Consider the following 21255-nt stretch of genomic DNA (forward strand, 5'->3'; position numbering starts at 1 on the left):
ATGTTGTTTGCACCAGCTATATTGCTACCTCAGCTCAATTGTTTGGCTCCACCTCTTCCTGGAGAAAGGGAGTGCTTTCCTTTTCCATTCCACCATCAGCCTTTCTATCAGATGGATGTGAGAAAGAGACTTGGCTCTAAAAGCCCTTGATTAAGTTACCTCTCAGCACCAATTCTGAGGTTCTTACCCTTGAGACTTATGCTTCATGTTCAGATCAACCTGGACGACGTTGGGAAGTCTCAAGCACCTTCAAACCAGTCCTTTGGCACCAGAGGAAGACTTTGTGTCTTCAAACATAGGCCATTTGGACTGGGGTTGTGGACTGCTCCGGCATTCACAGCCATTGAGAAAGAGGGACCTGGAAAAGCTTCTCAGCTGCAAAACTCCTTGGACCCAAGACAACCAGAGACTGTAATGTATATTTTCCTTTACCCCTTTGAAACTTCCAGCTTATTGCCTTAAAGGGATAACTCTATCTGAACAATAAAACCTGTTTTGAGTTATCTACAGTGTTTTGGTCCTTGGGAATTCCAGTTTTCCTAAAGGAGGGCAAGAAGCAATCCCCTGGGGAAAGATGTCACGTCCATGCCTCTTTCACTAAGAGTTATAGCCCCCAGGTGCGATGGCACACATGCAACCATTATAGATAAGCTGTGCTGCACTGGAGACTAGGACATGGAACAATGGCTTCAAACATGTAATGCTTCCCCTCTATTCTGCCTTGGTCAGACCACATTAGGAATCACACTGTGTCTGGGCATCACAAATGAAGAGAGATGTTGACAAACTGGAATGTGTCCAGAGGAGAGCGACGCAAATGATCAAGGGTCTGAGAACAAGTCCTATGAGGAGCGGCTTAAAGAGCCTGGCATACTGTTTTTAAAATGTGTACTGTGATTGTAATGTTTTTCTGATGCTTGCTGCTGATTTTCATTTTTTTTATTGCATTTTGTGTATGTTTTAATTTGTATTTTTAGGCTTGTCCTTTGTAAACTGCCCCAAGTCTCCCCGGAGAGATGGTGGTGGGGTATAAAAATAAAGTTGTTGTTGTTGTTGTTGTTGTTGTTGTTATTATTATTATTATTATTATTATTATTATTATTTAGCCTACAGAACAGAAGCCTGAGAGGAGACATGATGAGAGCTATGTATAAGTATGTGAGGAGAAGTCATAGGGAGGAGGGAGCAAGCTTGTTTTCTGCTGCCCTGGAGACCAGGATGCAATGGAACAATGGTTTCAAACTACAAGAAAGGAGATTTCACCTCAATATTAGGAAGAACTGTGAGAGCTGTACAGCAGTGGAACTCTCTGCCCCGGAGTCTGGCAGAGGTTCCTTCTTTGGAGGCTTTTAGAAACATAGAATGATAGAGTTGGAAGAGCCCCCAGTGGCGCAGTGGGTTAAATCGACAGGTTGCAGGTTTGAATCCGGGGAGAAGCGGATGAGCTCCCTCTATCAGCTCCAGCTCCTCATGCGGGGACATGAGAGAAGCCTCCCACAAGGATGATAAAACATCAAAACATCCAGGCATCCCCTGGGCAATGTCCTTGCAGACAGCTAATTCTCTCCCACCAGAAGCGACTTGCAGTTTCTCAAGTCGCTCCTGACACGACCAAAAAAAAAAAAAAAAGAGACCTCATGGGTTATCAAGTCCAAGAAGCAGGAAAATTGCATTCAAAGCATCCCCGACAGATGTCCATCCAGCCTCTGTTTAAAAGTTCCCAAAGAAGGAGCCTCCACCACACTCCAGAGCATAGCGTTCCACTGCTGAATGGCTCTCACAGTCAGGAAGTTCTTCCGCATGTTCAGATGGAATCTCCTTTCTTGTAGTTTGAAGCCATTGTTCCACATCCTAGTCTCCAGGGCAGCAGAAAACAAGCTTGCTCCCTCCTCTCTATGACTTCCTCTCATGTATGTATGCATGGTTATCATGTCTCCTCTCAGCCTTCTCTTCTTGAAGCTAAACATGCCCAGCTCTTTAAGCCGCTCCTCATAGGACTTGTTTTCCAGACCCTTGATCATTTTAGTTGCCCTCCTCTGGACACATTCCAGCTTAACAGCATCTCTCTTCAATTGTGGTGGACACAATATTCTAAGTCTAAACAAGGCAGAATAGAGGAGTAGTATGACTTCCCTGGGTCTAGACACTATATTCCTATTGATGCAGAGGTTGGGTGGCCATCTGTCAGGGGTGCTTTGAATGCAATTTTCCTGCTTCTTGGCAGAATGGGGTTGGACTGGTTGGCCCACAAGGTCTCTTCCAATTCTATGATTCTATGATTTATGGCTTCCCCAGCCTTTGCATACATGAACAATACAACTGGAGATGGACATTCAAGGGAACACCTCGACAGGTAGAGTAGGCGAAAAGGATCAACCGAGATAAAAGCTGACTTTAGCCTTCTGCTACCATCCTTCCCAGACTGTTTCCTCTTTGCTTTGCCGTTCACCTGCATACCTCTGGAGTCAGTGCGTTGTTATCTGAGGTCTGACTGGAGAGGAGGATGTGTGTGAATCCGTCTTCTTTGCGCACAACAATGTCTCTGAACCGACAGTTGCTCTCATTTTGACGCACGCTGTACCTCAGTCTCTTATCAAAGACGTAATCCTTTTCCCCTTCCAATTTCCTTTTTACAGTGTTATGAAGGTTCAGGCTTCCATTGGTTAGGGGGGAACCTTTGAAAAGGAATAGATATCATTATTGCTAGAAATGCAATCACAAAAATAAAAAAAATCCAGTATCCTGGATAACTAACAGTCCACAACATTACTAGTGGTTAGAGCACTGGTTCTCAACCTTCCTAATGCCACGACCCCTTAATACAGTTTCTCATGTTGTGGTGACCCCCAATCATAACATTATTTTCATTGCTACTTCATAACTATAATTTTGCTACTGTTATGCAGATCAGATAATGTACCAAATTTGGACCAAATTTGGCACAAATACCCCATATGCCCAAGTCTTAATACTCGTGGGGTTGAGGGGGGGATTGGTTTTGTCATTTGGGAGCTGTAGTTGCTGGGATTTATAGTTCCCCTACAATCAAAGAGCATTCTGAACTCCACCAACGATGAAATTGAACCAATCTTGGCACACAGAACTCCCATGACCAGCAGAAAATACTGGAAGAGTTTGGTGAGTGTTGATCAGGAGTTTTGGAGTTGCAGTTCACCTACATGCAGATTGCACTGTGGATTTAGACAATGGTGGATCTGGACCAAACTTGGCGTGACTGAGCAATACGCCGAAATATGACACTTGTGGAGTTTGAGGATAATAGACCATGACATTTGGGAGTTGCAGTTGCTGGGATTTATAGTTCACCTACAATCAAAGAGCATTCTGAACCCCACCAACAAAACTTCCCACACAGAATCCCCATGATCAACAGAAAATAATGTGTTTTCTGATGTTCTTTGGTGACCCCTCTGACACCCCTCGCAACCCCCCTAGGTATCCCGACCCCCAGGCTGAGAAATGCTGTAATAGAGTAAAATAATAAATGCAATAATAATAAAAATAGAGAAAACTACCAGTAATAAATCTATATATATAAGAAGCTTAAGGTCGTAATTAAGTGGTCAAAAACGGAGAAACCACTGGATGAAATCTAACCAAATTTGGCCTGCTAATACCTCTTCCCCCAACGTATGACCAACAACCCTCCAAACACCGATACGTAACAACACAAACTCACAATACCCTAAAAACACGGAGCATGCGCAGAGGCCTCAGGAGGAATACGATGAAGAGGAAGGACTCCATTTCCCAGCTTCCCCCGTGCCCAAGTCTCCCTCCGCATGCACAATGCCGCCTGCCTGCCTCCCTTTCTCCATTTTTGAGCACCTAAGGACGCCCTGAAGATTTCTATATTATAATTATTCTATATATATTACTTATAACAACAGTACAATTAAGGTATTATTTTACACACACACACACACATATGAAGGAACAGATCTCCATCCCAAATCAGTACTCTCTCCCTGGCCCACAGCGGAAGTAGGCCCAAACGTTTCCCAATGCTGGAACTCCATTTCCCAGCCGCCCCGGAGGCACTTCCGGTGAGCGGGTGGGCGGGCGGTGGCGGCGGATCTGGCTGGACTCAGCTATTTCTGGAAGCGGCCCAGCACTAAGCTCACTTCGGCGTCTCCCTCCGCCGCCTCGGCCTCAGCCTGGGGTCCCGCCCGCCCGCTTGCTCTCCCGATGGTGGAGAAGGCCTGAGGCGCGATGGAGGCCGTGCCACGGATGCCGATGATGTGGCTGGACCTCAAGGAGGCTTTGCCTTCCAGCCGGCCGTCAAGAAAGTCAGGCCTGGAGGGAGGCTCTCGCTGAGGGAAAGGCCCAGTGCGGAGGGAAAAATAGTCCCGGGGAGGGGGCGGGGAGGCAGGCCTCGAGGGCCTAATTAGGGGCAACAGACCTGGGAGGGAGACCCAGAGGGCACCCAGACCGACCCTCTCCCACCACCAAGGAAGCCGCCACAATAATAATGTTTACTAATAGCAACCTTCTTCCAGCCTCCACGAGTAATTACTTTTGTATATGATTCTGTTTGCTTACTGTATGGTCTATGTATGTTTTGGTATGCAGCTTTCCCTTGAGTCTATGTTTCTGGAGGTTGTCCCTTCACCAGGGCAAGAAAACGTAATCAAAACCCTCCTGACAGAGAGCCATCCAGCCATAGATATAGATAGATATATATATATGATTCATACACACACACAGAGATAAAGTATTATAGATTTGAAAGGGACTCCTAAAGATGGACAATTATATGTTGCATGTTCCAGAGTAGGCAAACCAGACAATCTCTACGTCAACACTGTCAAAGAAACATCAAGAAATACTGTTTGCCCACAAGTAGAATCATAGAATCATAGAATCAAAGAGTTGGAAGAGACCTCATGGGCCATCCAGTCCAACCCCCTGCCAAGAAGCAGGAATATTGCATTCAAATCACCCCTGACAAATGGCCATCCAGCCTCTGCTTATAAGCTTCCAAAGAAGGAGCCTCCACCACACTCCGGGGCAGAGAGTTCCACTGCTGAACGGCTCTCACAGTCAGGAAGTTCTTCCTCATGTTCAGATGGAATCTCCTCTCTTGTAGTTTGAAGCCATTGTTTCGCGTCCTAGTCTCCAAGGAAGCAGAAAACAAGCTTGCTCCCTCCTCCCTGTGGCTTCCTTTCACATATTTATACATGGCTATCATATCTCCTCTCAGCCTTCTCTTCTTCAGGCTAAACATGCCCAGTTCCCTAAGCCGCTCCTCATAGGGCTTGTTCTCCAGACCATTGATCATTTTAGTTGCCCTCCTCTGGACACATTCTAGCTTGTCAATATCTCTCTTGAATTGTGGTGCCCAGAATTGGACACAATATTCCAGATGTGGCCTAACCAAGGCAGAATAGAGGGGTAGCATTACTTCCTTAGATCTAGACACTATGCTCCTATTGATGCAGGCCAAAATCCCATTGGCTTTTTTTGCCGCCACATCACATTGTTGGCTCATATTTAACTTGTTGTCCACAAGGACTCCAAGATCTTTTTCACACGTACTGTTCTCGAGCCAGGCGTCACCCATTCTGTATCTTTGCATTTCATTTTTTCTGCCAAAGTGGAGTATCTTGCATTTGTCACTGTTGAACTTCATTTTGTTAGTTTTGGCCCATCTCTCTAATCTGTCAAGATCGTTTTGAATCCTGCTCCTGTCCTCTGGACTATTGGCTATCCCTCCCAATTTGGTGTCGTCTGCAAACTTGATGATCATGCCTTCTAGCCCTTCATCTAAGTCATTAATAAAGATGTTGAACAGGACCGGGCCCAGGACGGAACCCTGCGGCACTCCACTTGTCACTTCTTTCCAAGATGAAGAGGAAGCATTAGTGAGCACTCTCTGTGTTCGTCCACTTAACCAATTACAGATCCACCTCACCGTAGTTTTGCCTTGCCCACATTGGACTAGTTTCCTTGCCAGAAGGTCATGGGGGACCTTGTCGAAGGCCTTACTGAAATCCAGGTACGCTACATCCACGGCATTCCCCACATCTACCCAGCTTGTAGCTCTATCGAAGAAAGAATAAAGACATTACAGCACTTTCTAATTACTTTATTTTCCATATCACCAGACTGGGCCACAGCAACGCGTGGCAGGGGACCGCTAGTGTAATAATAATAGAGCAGAATAATATACAAGTAATAAAATCCTAGAGATTAAAGATATGGATGGACAAATTAACTATTTGTTGAGAATTTGAATTTGAATTTTTTAAACCTCTATTTTCCTACTTTCCTATTCCCTAATGTTCTCCCACTTTCCCTATAAAACTTCTATGTTTATATAATGCAATATTTTTTTTATAAAATAATAATAAATACAGTAAAATAATAAATGTAATAAAAATAAAATAATAAATATAATAAAATGTAATAAAAAAGTAAAATTAAATTCTGAACCCCACCAATGATAGAATTGGGCCAAACGTCCTACATAGAACCACCACAATTTATTATACTCACCCCCTCTGCCAAGATTATGACGATGCATTAATGTGTTCTTTTAATTATCCAAAAACATTAGATATTTAATCTATATAAATAAAAATGTTATGTTCATTTGTGGTATGAATACCTGGGAGTCACTCTGGACCGTTCTCTGACCTACAGGAAGCATTGCCTGAACATCAAACAAAACGTGGGTGCTAGAAACAATATCATATGAAAGCACAACCTGGGGATCACAACCAGATACAGTGAAGACATCTGCCCTTGCGTTATGCTACTCTGCTGCTGAGTATGCATGCCCAGTGTGGAACACATCTCACCACACTAAAACAGTGGATGTGGCTCTTAGTGAGACATGCCGCATTATCACAGGGTGTCTGCGCCCTACACCACTGGAGAAATTACACTGCTTAGCTGGTATTACACCACCTGACATCCGCCAGGAAGTTGCAGCCAATAGTGAAAGGACCAAGGCAGAGACATCTCCAGCTCATCCCTTGTTTGGGTATCAGCCAGCACGTCAACGACTTAAATCAAGAAATAGTTTTCTTAGATCTACAGAGACACTCGCTGGAACACCTCAACAAGCGAGAGTTCAAAAGTGGCAGGCTCAAACCCAGCACCTCAATCCGTGGGTGATACCAGATGAGAGACCCCCCTGGCACACAGAAGACTGGGCGACTTGGAAGGCGCTGAACAGACTGCGCTCTGGCACCATGAGATGAAGAGCCAATCTTAAGAAATGGGGCTACAAAGTGGAGTCCACGACATGCGAGTGCGGAGAAGAGCAAACCACAGACCACTTGCTGCAATGCAACCTGAGCCCTGCCACATGCACGATGGAGGACCTTCTTATAGTAACACCAGAGGCACTCCAAGTGGCCAGATACTGGTCAAAGGACATTTAATCAGCTACCAAGTTTGCAAAATTTGTGTTGTTTTTTTTAATCTGTTTGTTTGTTTTGTTCTGTTAGAAATGCAATACAATGTTCTGGTTGCGGATGACACGATAAATAAATTTCTACATAAGATATAAATATAATATTTTATATATTGTTATATAGATTACTATATAATATGTTATTATTATATATTACTACATAATACAAATTAAATATACTTACAGAATAGAGTTGGAAGGGACCGTCAAGAAGTAACGAGAGAAGGAGGGAAAGAGGGAAGGGGCGAAGGGGGAAAGAGAAAAGGAGGGAGGGAAAGAAGGAAGGAAAGAAAGAAAGGTAGAGAAGCAAAAAAGGAGAGAAGGAAATAAAAAAGTGAAAGGAAAAATGCAGGAAAGGAAGGATGTAACCAAAGAGCAAACAAAGGGAGGAAAGAAACAGATAGAGATGGGAGAAAGAAGAAGATAAATAGAAAGGGAAAGAAAAAGAGGAAAGGAAGGAGAGAAAGAGGGAGGGAAGGTTGACCACAGCAACGTGTGGCGGGTACAGCTAGTGTTGAATTAAAAAAAAATGTAATGTTCGTTTGTGGGATTAACAGAACTCAAAAACCACTGGACGAATTGACACCAAATTTGGACACAAGACACCTATCATGCCAATGTATGTCCTTCACTCAAAAAATTGGTTTTGTCATTTGGGAGTTGTAGTTGCTGGGATTTATAGTTCACCTACAATCAAAGAACATTCTGAACCCCACCAATGATGGACTTGAATCAAACTTGGCACAGAGGACTCCCATGACCAACAGAAAATACTGGAAGGGTTTGGTGGTCACTGTCCTTTGGTTTTGGAGCTGTAGTTCACCTACATCCAGAGATCACTGTGGACTCAAACAGTGATGGATCTGGACCAAACTTGGAATGAATACTCAATATGCCCAAATGTGAACACTGGTGGAGTTTGGGGAAAATAGAATCTTGACATTTGGGAGTTGTAGTTTCTGGGATTTATAGTTCACCTACAATCACAGAGCATTCTGAACCCCACCAATGACAGAATTGGGCCAAACTTCCCACACAGAACCCCCATGTGGGGCAACGGGTGGCAGGGGATGGCTAGTGTATATAAATAAAAATGTAATGTTCTTTTGTGGGATTAACAGAACTCAAAAACCACTGGATGAATTGCCGCCAAATTTGACCACAAGACACCTACTAACCCAAGAAGTGACCATCACTCAAAAAAAATGATTTTGTCATTTGGGAGTTGTTGCTGCTGGGATTTATAGTACATCTACAATCAAACAGCATTCTGAACCCCACCAATGATGGAATTGAACCAAATGTGGCACACAGGACTCCCCTGACCAACAGAAAACACTAGAAGAGTTTGGTGGGCATTGACCTTGAGTTTGGGAGTTGTAGGTCACCTACATCCAGAGAGCTCTGTGGACTCCAACACTGATGGATCTGGACCAAACTTGGCACGAATATTCCATATGCCCAAATATGCACACAAATGGAGTTTGAGAGAAATAAGACCTTGACATTTGGGAGTTGTAGTTTCTGGGATTTACAGTTCACCTACAATCAGAAAGCATTCTGAACCTCACTAACGACAGAATTGGGGGAAACTTCCTACACAGAACTCTCATGACCAACAGAAAATACTTAAGACCATCCAGTCCAACTCCGTTCACCAGGGCAAGAAAACGTAATCAAACCCCTCCTGACAAGGAGTCATCCAGCCATAGATGTAGATAGATATATATGATTCACACACAGAGAGATATAGTATCATAGATTTGAAAGGGATTCCTAAAGAAGGACAATTTTATATTGCATGTTCCAGAGTAGGCAAACCAGACACTCTCCACATCAACACTGACAAAGAAACAGCAAGAAATACTGTTTATCCACAAGCATAAAGACATTACATATATTAGAAATCAACACCTTCTCATTTTTTTCCAGATCACCAGACTGGGCCACAGCAACGCGTGGCAGGGGACGGCTAGTGTTGAATAAAAGCAGACACTTTTATGTATTTGTATGGTTGTGTTACGGTGTCTCAGTCTTTAATTAATTTTTCTCAGTAGTCAAATATGCAACAAATTTAATGCAGCCCACTAAAGAGGGTATGTGAAATAATGATTATGGATAGTGCTTGTTAATGTAAACCGAAATGTCTTTAAATGGGTTCTTTGGTTGATAAGAGCACTTAATGAGATTTTGTTATCCTTTTCCCTGATGGAAAAACAGCAATATGTGATTCAATGTGTTTTGATGTCTTTGAATCCTTCGACTGGCTCTCTTGATCCTGTTCCTTTTTGCTTAATTATGGATGCCCCTGCCATTCGCCCTTCTCCATTTTATTATCCTGTCCCTAGTTCCTTCTGGTCCATTTCCTTTTGAGTTTAAGCATGATATTGTTTCCCCAAATCACATGAGTATTCTGCAAAAACATGGTGGGTTCCATGTATAAGGGACCATAATTGCGGGAGATAAGCCGCAGGGGAAGCAGATATAAAGGAGTGGATTAAGAGGAGGTGCAGGTGGGAGAGAAGCCCCACCTGAGAGAGGCCATGCAATTTATTCTTGTTTGACAATTGTTCAAAAACATTTTGAGAGTGGTGTCCTCAAGGGGCGAAGGGTCTTTCTTTCCAGTGCAGTAGTTAAAACAATTCCTTCTGGGAGTATCCTTTGCATTCTCATAATACATGGACACATCTTCAGGTAATCCCCTCCTTTGAATTGTGAACTCAGGTGGCGACTGCAATGCAATTATATACAAAATGGAGCCATGAAGGCATAATAACATGCTACCAACACCCCTGAGGAGAAGCCCACAATTTGAAGAAAAATAGTCAGGATAGAGGCAATCCCTACCTATCTATAAGAAAGCAAGATATGCTTTATCTAAGGCCTCTTCCACACAGATGAATAAAACCCCACATCATCTGCTTTGAAGTCGCTTCTGGTGGCTTCTGGAGAATTAGGCAGCACGCCAACGACTTAAATCAAGAAATATTTATTTTGGGTTGTTGTAGGTTTTTCGGGCTATATGGCCATGGTCTAGAGGCATTCTCTCCTGACGTGTCGCCTGCATCTATGGCAAGCATCCTCAGAAGTAGTGAGGTCTGTTGGAACTAGGAAAAGGGGTTTATATATCTGTGGAATGACCAGGGTGGGACAAAGGACTCTTGTCTGCTGGAGCTAGGTGTGAATGTTTCAACTGACCACCTTGATTAGCATTTGATGGCCTGACAGTGCCTGGAGCAAACTTTTGTTGGGAGGTGATTAGATATCCTTGTTTGTTTCCTCTCTGTTGTTGTGCTGTTCTAATTTTAGAGCTTTTTAATACTGGTAGCCAGATTTTGTTCATTTTCATGGTTTCCTCCTTTCTGTTGAAATTGTCCACATGCTTGTGGATTTCAATGGCTTCTCTGTGTAGTCTGACATGGTGGTTGTGAGCGTGGTCCAGCATTTCCGTCTTCTCAAATAAAATGCTGTGTCCAGGTTGGTTCATCAGGTGCTCTGCTATGGCTGATTTCTCTGGTTGAAGTAGTCTGCAATGCCTTTCATGTTCCTTGATTCGTGTTTGGGCCACACTGTGTTTGGTAGTCCCTATGTAGACTTGTCCTCAGCTGCGTGGTATCTGGTAGACTCCTGTGGAAGTGAGAGAATCCCTCTTGTCCTTTGCTGAACGGAGCATTTGTTGGATTTTCTTGGTGGGTCTGTAGATAGTTTTTATGTTGTGTTTCCTCATCATATTTATTTTATTTATTTTCAGTATTTGTATACCACTTTTCTCACTCCGAGGGGGACTCAAAGCGGCTTACACATAAATAATGGCAAAAATTCAATGCCAGTACAATTACAATTATATACTACAATGAGACATAAATCAAGTTAAATACAGTACATCCACAAGCAATTAAACAATCATTAAAACAATAAAACAGTCTTGTCCATCGAATCGCCGTTCCAGTCATTGTCTTTCCGAAATGCTGCATACATTTACTTCTACTGCCCGAAGGCCTGGACCCAAAACCATGATTTTAATTTTTTTCTAAAAGCCAGGAGGGAGGGAGCAGATCTTACCTTATTTGGGAGCGTGTTCCATAGGCGGGGGGCCACAGCCGAGAAGGCCCTGTCTCTCGTCCCCACCAGACATATCTGTGCTGTTGACAGGAGCGAGAGCAGGGCCTCCCGGATGATCTTAGATTACGAGGTGGGACGTAAATAGGTGGGGCGTAAATAGTTAGATCTACAGAGACACTCACTGGAACACCTCAGGAAGCCAGAGTCCAAAAGTGGCAGGCAAAATAAAACCCCATAACCTCAATCAATGGTTGATACCAAATGAGAGACTCCCCACTGGGCACATGGATAACTTGGAAGGTGCTGAACAGACTGCAATTTGGCACCATGAGATGCAGAGCCAGCCTTAAGAAAGGCTACAAAGTGGAATCCACAACATGAGAGTGTGGAGAAGAGCAAACCACAGACCACCTACTGCAGGCCCGTAGCAAGGATTTTGATTCGGGGGGGGGGGGGGGAGGGGGGCTGAGTTTGATTCAGGGGGGCTGAGTCTGAGTTAAAGAGGGTCTACCCTAGCAAACCTTTTGTATTGTTATCCCAATACCCCCATGCATATAGGATATATTGAGTATGGTGATCAGATCATGATATGAATAAACATAACAGTTTAAATAATGCACCAGTAAGGCCTTCTCACGGGCCACTCCGGCTACATGCCTGACCTACTGCAATGCAACCTGAGCCCTGCTACATGCACAATGGAGGACCTTCTTGCAGCAACACCAGAGGCACTCCAAGTGGCCAGATACTGGTTAAAGGACATTTAATAGAATACCAAGTCTGCAAACTTTGTGTTTTGTTTGTTTGTTTTTAATGCAATACAACTGTTTTGGTTTGCTCCTGACACGATAAATAAATAAATCTGCTTTGACATCCTAGACAAACCCGCATTAATTTGCCACAAATCTGGAAAACCCTGTTTTATGGTGGGTTAATTTGATAGTGTGTTTGTTCCGCATCTTCTTGGAAGGCGCTGGATAAACTCACTACTTCCGGTGTCTGGACGGCAGTCTGGACTGCAGTCCAGACAGTATTCCCCTGGTTTTCTGGATTCAGAAAATTGCATTGGATAGACCACATCAGCTCTAGATTATTAAACATGGTTTTCTGTGGGCAAGCAGGTGGCGACTAGTGTATGGCATATGTTCTGTATCAGAAACTAGAGCTCATGTGGTATAATAATAATAATAATAATTATTTATTTGATCAGTCATATGACCATTTCAAAATAGAACACAAGTAAAAAACAAGGCAACAAGGTGAAGACAGCAGCCGACCTTCTATTTATAGTCAGAATCTTATTTTCCTGGTTCTTCTTTCATGAAATCTGCTCTTTTCTTAATAGCTTTCAGAATAAAAAGGCTTACTCTGATGATGCTGGATCTTTCCTGCCCTTGCAAGAGGGATGTCAGAATATCATTTCTGTTGGGGGACCTGCAGTTGGATAATATTGGATGTAAATATCTGTCTCGCAGTTCAGTATATGCTGGACAGTCAATTAAGAAATGTTCAATGTCTTCCACTGTTTGTTCTCCCCAGACGCAGAATCTCTCACTTCTTGGGATGTTACAGTAGCGCCCGGTTTGCACCATAGTACCGAGTTGTTCAAACCTAGCCCTAGTATATATTCTTCTTAAGGGTAGAGGAAGTGGAATAGTTAGGTAGTGCTCTAAATGAATATTCCTTTTGTGGGAAGCTAGACACCTTGTGGCTAAAGACCTACCTATGCTCTCTAGGTCCAGCTGTGCATAGACATCCCTAATGCGCCGCTTAAGCACTTGCCATGCCCCCGGACCCAGAACACCCAGAAATTGCAAAGGCAGACTGAACCCAGCCAGCTCATTATGCATAGCCGCCATCCACGATGACTTCTGGTCATGCTGGACTTGATTCTCTAGACATAGGCGAGGAAGTCTACTGGGATCCATAGAGTTTACTTTTGACCAGTAATTAAACTGTCTCATTAAAATTTGAGCTTTTACTGTGAGTATTCCCAGCTCAGCCCTTACTGCCGCCATCAGCGTTGTTCTGGAAAGGCCCAGGAAGGTGCAAAGCTGCTTCACTTGGAAGGCTTCAATTTTAGCCAGATTGATGTGCCCCCAAATTCCAGCCCCAAATATAAGTGCTGGCATTATTTTTGTTTTAAAGACTTCCAGGGCAGGTCTGATTGTGCCTGGGTATCTATGATGGTACAGCTTATACATGGAACCTGCTGCTTTCGTTGCTCTTTGTATACTATGAGTAATGTGGTTAGTCCAAGCACCAGATGAAGAGAACATAATGCCTAGATATTTGTAGCAATTAATTTGTTCCAAATGTACGCCTTTCAGGGACCATGTGTACCGTTTCCTGTTTTTTCCAAAGACTATAATTTTGGATTTATCCTTGTTCATAATGAGTGAATTTAGCTCACAGTACAAATTGAATTTTGCCAGGGATCTTCTTAGTCCCACTGGAGATGTTGCCATAATCACCATGTCATCAGCGTAAAGCAGGATGTTAATAGTTCTGGACAAAACTTTAGGACCATGTAGACTGTCAGAGGATAATGTATTTACGATGTCATTTATATAGAAGTTAAAGAGAAAAGGGGCTAAAATGCACCCTTGTCTCACCCCAGTTGATGTCTTGATTTCATTGCTCAGGGCTCCACTGGGTCCAAGTCTAACTTTCAATACGGTGTCAAAGTACAGCATAATGATTAAAGTAAGTAAGATTAAAGATGTTTGTGGCAACCAGCTTTTCCCATAGTATGTTACGACAAATTGTGTCAAACGCTGAAGACAATATAAATGCTGAATACAGACACATCCCCCTTGAATTATACTTTTGAATTATGTGCTGCAGGACAAAGCAATTATCTATGGTTGAACGTCCCTGTCGGAAGCCTGATTGTTCTTCACAGAGAATATTGTTTTCATTGGACCATTGCTCAATTTTGATCAAAAGATATTTTGCGTAGATTTTTGCTATGATATCAATCAGGCTTATAGGCTGATAGTTCTTTGGATTGGTTTTTCTCCATTCTTATGAATAGGGACGATAATACTCATCTGCCAGCCTCTAGGTATGCTGCATGAATTGTTAATGTGGGAGAAGAGCCCTGCTAAAAGTTGGGCCCACCAATCACTGTTGTTCTTGAAAAGTTCAGCCGGCAAAAAATCCTCCCCTGGCGCTTTATTGTTTTGAAGTGCATTGATAATAGATATTACTTCATGTGGCTTGACTTGTGTCCAGGCCGGGAGGGTGGCAGGATTGTAATAAGTTGTTACATGTTTTACATTGTTTGAATTGCCTGCCTTATTAAAGAGATCACCATAAAAAGTTTCCCAAGAACTAATGTCCCCAGGAAGGGCATTGCATAGCCGAGGGGCCAGCACTGAGAAGGCCCTGTCCCTCGTCCCCGCCGAACGTGTTTGTGACATAGGCGGGATCGAGAGTAGGGCCTTCCCGGATGATCTTAAAGTCCTAGCAGGTTCATAAGGGAAGATGCGTTCAGACAGGTAAGTTGGGCCAGAACAGTTTAGGGCTTTAAAGGCTAAAGCCAATACTTTGAATTGTGTCCAGTAGCAGACTGGCATCCAGTGGAGCTGGCACAACAAAGGAGTTTATTTATTTATTTATTTATTTATTGTATTTGTATACCGACTTTCTCAGCCAATCGGCAATTCAAGGCGGTTTCCAACAAATCAGTACATATAAAAACATAATACAGATTAAAACATTAAACAATATAAAACACCACAAAAGCAGTAAAAACAACATAATTAGCGTCTCATTATTATCAAGCATTGTCCAGTTCCATTGTCAAATCGTTCGGTTTCCTATATTAGCTACTCTGCATTTGTAAACAGCCATGTTTTAACTTGCCTCCAAACGTTAAGAGGGCGGGAGCAGATCTAATCGCCCTAGAGAGGGTGTTCCATAGCCGAGGGGCCACCACTGAGAAGGCCCTGTCTCTCGTCCCTGCCAAACGTACTTGTGACGAAGGCAGGACCGAGAGCAGAGCCTCCCCAGACGTTCTTAGAGTCCTCGATGGTTCGTAAGTGGAGACACGTTGTATGCTCCCTGAGCGTTGCTCCTGTTATTAATCTGGCTGCTGTCTGTTGGATCATTTGAAGCTTCCGGACAGTCTTCAAAGGCAACCTAACGTAGAGTGCGTTGCAGAAGTTGTAATTTTACAAGCTCTTCGTCCTTCTCTGTCAAAGGGTTTTGGTGTCTCACCGAACTACAAATCCCAGGATGCCACAGCATTAAAACATTAATTCTATAATGCAGCTACATCCAAAAACACCTTTTACCAGGGTAATTGGCAGCCCCAATAAAGGCCATTTGGAAAGGATGTTGCCACTCTACTTTTTCCAATGAGGTTTAAGGAAGCTCAAACTGCCTCAGCTACAGTGAAATCAGGAGGTCACCAAAAATAAAGATAAATAAAGCATGTAGCAGTGTATAAGCAATGGGTGAAGGCTTCTTGGGCTTCCTGAGCTGGTAAAAACACACGATATTGAGGAATAAGCAACATCTGTTGGGGGTACAGATGGCAAGGGAACAGGGGATTTATCCATCAGGGAAATCTAACACAACAGAGCCTCATTCATCAATCAAGTTATCATCATTATTAGTTGTTTCCACATTTGTTCAAAGTGGGCGTCTAGTGAGCAAGTTGAAGAGGTGACAAAAGAGTGTGTTAACCTCACAGCAGCCGTCCAAGAAGAGAAAGCAACGGAAAGCAAAGCAGGCCTCGCAGGAGGGCAGGAATCCAAACAATGGGCTGCCCGCATCCATGGAAGCAAAAGGGAGAAGGAAAAGATGCTACGAGACCGTGTGTAATGGGATATTCTGCAGCACGCGCTTGACTCTTTTGTCCATCAAAAGTATAATCTCTGCAGTTTAATGGGAGCAGACGCTGCACAGACACCGTATGAACTTCGTGAAATGACCAGCAGCAGTGAGACAATGAAACTGATCGGGTTACATGCGGGTGGATTTGGACTGTTCCTATCACAGGTGCAGAAAACCGAGTTTAGGATAAACTGAGAACATATTGCAATAGGGTTGTTGTCACCTTTGACTCCCATGAAGTTTTAACAGAAGATGGGAAATGCAACAAGGCACCCCTTACTTATCATGAACGTCAAACAGAAGCCAAAATGAAAGGCGTAACATTGCTAGAAACACAAAATGAGCATTAAGAAAAGGCAAAAGGATAAGATAATAATAATAATAATAATAATAATAATAATAATAATAATAATAATAAGGCTCTGGCATAAACCAGTACAGGTGGTCCCAGTGGTCATTGGCGAACTGGGTGCTGTGCCAAAATATCTCAGCCGGCATTTGGAAACAATAAACATTGACAAAAATCACAATCTGTCAACTGCAAAAGGCCACCTGACTTGGATCTGCACGCATCATTTCAAAATACATCACACAGTCCTAGATGCTTGGGAAGTGTTTGACTTGTGATTTTGTGATACAAAATCCAGCATATAGATCTCGTTTGCTGTGACCTACTGTGCTTTTGTGTCAATAATAATAATAATAATAATAATAACTTCTCAAAGCACAGCAGACAAAGAGTCAGTACAAGAAACTGGACTCCAAACTAGAGCTGACAGCTGGCACAACAAAGCCTTACATGGACAGTTCTTTGAGAAGATTGAAGGAAAAGTTGACAAGGAGAAGATCTGGTTATGGCTCATGAATGGAATACTGAAGAAGGAGACAGAAGGCCTGATCCTTGCAGCCAAAGAGCAAGCCATCAGAACCAATGCAATTAAGGCCAGGATCGAAAAATCAGCGGATGACCCAAAATGCAGACTGTGCAAGGAAGCTGATGAAACCATGGATCATTTCCTCAGCTTTTGCAAGAAAATAGCACAGACAGACTACAGAGGCACAACTCTGTGGCCCAGATGATTCACTGGAACTTATGTCACAAGTACCACCTACCAGCAGTAAAGAATTGGTGGGATCATAAACCCGCAAAGGTTGTGGAAAATGAACATGCAAAAATACTGTGGGACTTTCGAATCCAGACTGACAAAGTTTTGGAACACAATACACCAGACATCATGATTGTGGAAAAGAAAAAAAGTCTGGATTATTGATGTCGCCATACCAGGTGACAGTCGCATTGAGGAAAAACAACAGGAAAAACTCATCTGCTATCAAGACCTCAAAATCAAACTGCAAAGACTCTGGCATAAACCAGTCCAGGTGGTCCCAGTGGTTATCGGCGCACTGGATGTTGTGCCAAAAGATCTCAGCCGGCATTTGGAAACAATAAACATCGACAAAATCACAATCTCAATGACAGATCCCAAATGTAGACTCTGCAAGGAAGCAGATGAAACAATAGATCACATCCTCAGCTGCTGCAAGAAGATCGCACAGACAGACTACAAGCACGATCATGTTAAAAAACAAAGTATGGATTGAAGAGAAATAACTGGAAAAGCTGACAAAATATGAGGATTTAAAGATCGAACTGCAAAGACTCTGGCCCAAGCCAGTAAAGGTGGTCCCAGTGGTGATCGGCACACTGGACACAGTGCCTAAAGACCTTAGCCTGCACTTAAATACAATTGGCGCTAACAAGATTACCATCTGCCAGCTGCAAAAGGCCACCTTACTGGGATCTGCACGCATTATTCGCCGATACATCACACAGTCCTAGACACTTGGGAAGTGTCCGACGTGTGATCCAATACAGCAGCTGCTGTGGACTCATCTTGTGGTGTTTCTAATAATAATAATAATAATAATAATAATAAACAACTTTATTTTACTATCTCCCCAAAGGGAACTTGGGGCGGCTAACATGAGGCCACGCCCAAAAATAATTCAACATAGTTAGACACAAAACAACAAAAATACATCAAACAAAATATATAAAATAAATGAAAATAAACAGTATAAAATAGCATAATAGAATCAAACATAAGAGCAGGCCAAATGTATGAGATAAATATAGGGGGATAGGAATAAAAGTGTATTGGTAAGAGAGGAGCCTGAGAGGGGATGATAAGATGATAAGTCCTGTTAAAGTGCTAGCCATCACGCCAATGACCAGGAATTTGGGGAGAGGGAGTCCAAAATAACTAGAGGGTACCAGAACAGAGAACCCTATCACTTTCACTGCTCCCTGCCATTCTTTTGAGAAGGCCTGAATCAGGGAACTTTTTGCACAATGTAGAACAGTGTTGAAGCCTATGCAAAGAAGTATGTGCATTTATAAATGGCTTCCCACTTGCTGATTTTCATGGAAGAAGTGGTAGCGACCAAATGGGTAGCAAGGTAGACTAATTTCACTTCTCCCAATTAGGTGTGAAGTACAGCCAGCCCTCCATACCCACGGATTCAACCATCTATGGCTTGAAAATATTCCCAAAAACAAAACTTGATCTTGTCATTTGATTACTTATTTAGGTGATCCTTTGTAGCCCAAGGATGATGGTCCTCCAAGTGCAGTGTGCTAGCGGTGGTTCTGAAAGGTGGCTGTGGAGCCCTATGCTTGATCCACATGTTATCCTGAAGTGAGGATATCAATTTCCAAATGGAAGGTAAACACAGTCAGGGTTGCACCTTCCTCTTGGCACATTTCTCCTTTTCGCCCTCCATTCGTGTCTCTGAACATGACAAAATCAACGACTCTCAATTACCATATCAGCAAGGAATAGACAGAAATGTGGTATCAAGAGGACAATAAACCGTAATGGATGAAGAGTGAAAACTGTTTCAAGTTTTGGAAACCTCAACAGATGTTTTGGAGGCTATCAGGTATTTTGACCAAACGCTTTGGGAGACACCCAGAAAACTGTTGGCCCTTGCAGGCTGATAACAAAATCCTAGGAAAGTGAGGTTACAGAATGAGTGAGTGTTTCCAGTTCTAGCCTAAAAGGTTAGCTGGCTACTTCTGCCTGCCCAAGTGGGCAACCATTTGGGGTAAGGGCTTTATGGCTACCTTCCAGAACCAACAATTTCCTATGCAAATCAACCCTGTGGGTATTTTGTAGAGGAGTGGAATTCTGCAGAAAGGCATGCAGAATTTCAACTTCTGGCTGGCCCCTCATTCTGTTTACTGGGAAGTTACTCGAAAGCAGACTAACAAAATGAAGTTCAACAGGGACAAATGCAAGATACTCCACTTAGGCAGAAAAAATGAAATGCAAAAATACAGAATGAGGGACAATGCCTGGCTCGAGACCAGTACGTGTGAAAAAGAACTTGGAGTCCTTGTGGGGAACAAGTTAAACATGAGCCAACAATGTGATGTGGCAGCAAAAAAAAGCCAGTGGGATTTTGGCCTGCATCAATAGGAATATAGGGTCTAGATCCAGGGAAGTCATGCAACCCCTCTATCTGTCTTGGTTAGACCACACCTGGAATATTGTGTCAAATTCTGGGCACCACAATTGAAGAGAGATTTTGACAAGCCTATCTGCATGAAACCTACCTCAGTTTTAGACCCCGTTAACAACTGTAGGTCTGCTAAGTTTCAAAACAATTCACCAATCTACTGATTTTTTAAATAATTAATTTAAGTTTTAAACACAACTTTTTAAAAATAACTCAAACTGGATGGCCCATGAGGTCTCTTCCAATTCTATGATTCTATTATTCCCTAAAGGTGCCCCATATTTGTGGAACATAGCAATCTATTTGTTCATGTAGGTAAAGGTAAAGGTTTTCCCCTGACATGAAGTCCAGTCATGTCCGACTCTGGGGGTTGGTGGTCACCTCTTAGACTATGTAATCACACGCGCCAGAGATTGCCGTGACGTGCTCCTCACAAGAGCCATGACAGGTGCTGATGACTGCTGGACCGACCACAGGCTAATCCGATCCACAATGGCTATCAAGATCGCCCCCAAGCGCAGACTCCAAGGAAGAAAGACGCCTTGCAAAATGAACACCCAAGCCCTTCAGGAGCCCTCCAGACGAACCCATCTCCAAACAGCACTCAAGGACCATCTACCCACAGTATACCCCGAAAATGTTGAGGAACATTGGAACAAACTGAAGACCTCCATCATCCAAGCCTGCGAAGAAACTATTGGATACCAAGCCAAGAAACATCAAGATTGGTTTGACGAAAATGACATCGAGATCCAACAGCTAATTGACAAGAAAAGGAAAGCCTTCCAAACATGGCAGAGAGATATTAACTGTGCTGCTAAGAAAAAGATCTACGCCAGTGCAAAAGCTAAGGTCCAAAGAAGGACAAGAGAACTCAAGAACGTCTGGTGGACAAAGAAGGCTGAAGAAATCCAATGCCTGGCAGATACCCATAATGCTCAAGGATTTTTCAAAGCCACAAAGGTCATCTATGGACCAAGAAACCATGGCATACAGCCTCTATGCTCATCAGACGGAACCAAACTCCTGAAGGACCAAAAGTCAACTGCACTACGTTGGAAAGAACACTACCAAAGCCTCCTAAACCGCAGCTCCAATGTGGCCGAAGAGGTCCTCTCACAAATCCCGCAACAACAAACCAGGGATGAGCTTGCAGCACTGCCTAGTTTGGAAGAAGTCAGCAATGCCATCAGCCAACAAAAGAATAACAAAGCCAGCGGACCGGATGGGATCCCTGCTGAAATCTTTAAAGAGGGAGGACCCCAGCTGACACACCAACTCCATCAGCTCATAGAAAAAGTGTGGGTGACCGAGAAAATCCCAGCAGACTTCAAGGATGCCACCATCATCACCCTCTTCAAAAAAGGGGAAAGAACAGACTG

The 21255-nt window shown here is 43.2% G+C and overlaps 1 protein-coding gene across 1 annotated transcript in view; it reads right to left on the reverse strand.

Annotated features, from left to right (window-relative positions):
- CDYL2 (chromodomain Y like 2) overlaps positions 1–21255 on the reverse strand; it is a 140259-nt gene that overhangs the window by 29563 nt on the left and 89441 nt on the right. The window contains exon 3 of the mRNA XM_060788184.2: positions 2458–2675. Within this exon, the coding sequence (XP_060644167.2) occupies positions 2458–2675 (218 nt within the window). The remainder of the gene's footprint in view (positions 1–2457; positions 2676–21255) is intronic.

The sequence above is a fragment of the Anolis sagrei genome, chromosome 8 (assembly GCF_037176765.1).
Source record: "Anolis sagrei isolate rAnoSag1 chromosome 8, rAnoSag1.mat, whole genome shotgun sequence".
NCBI classification, from domain to species: domain Eukaryota; kingdom Metazoa; phylum Chordata; class Lepidosauria; order Squamata; family Dactyloidae; genus Anolis; species Anolis sagrei.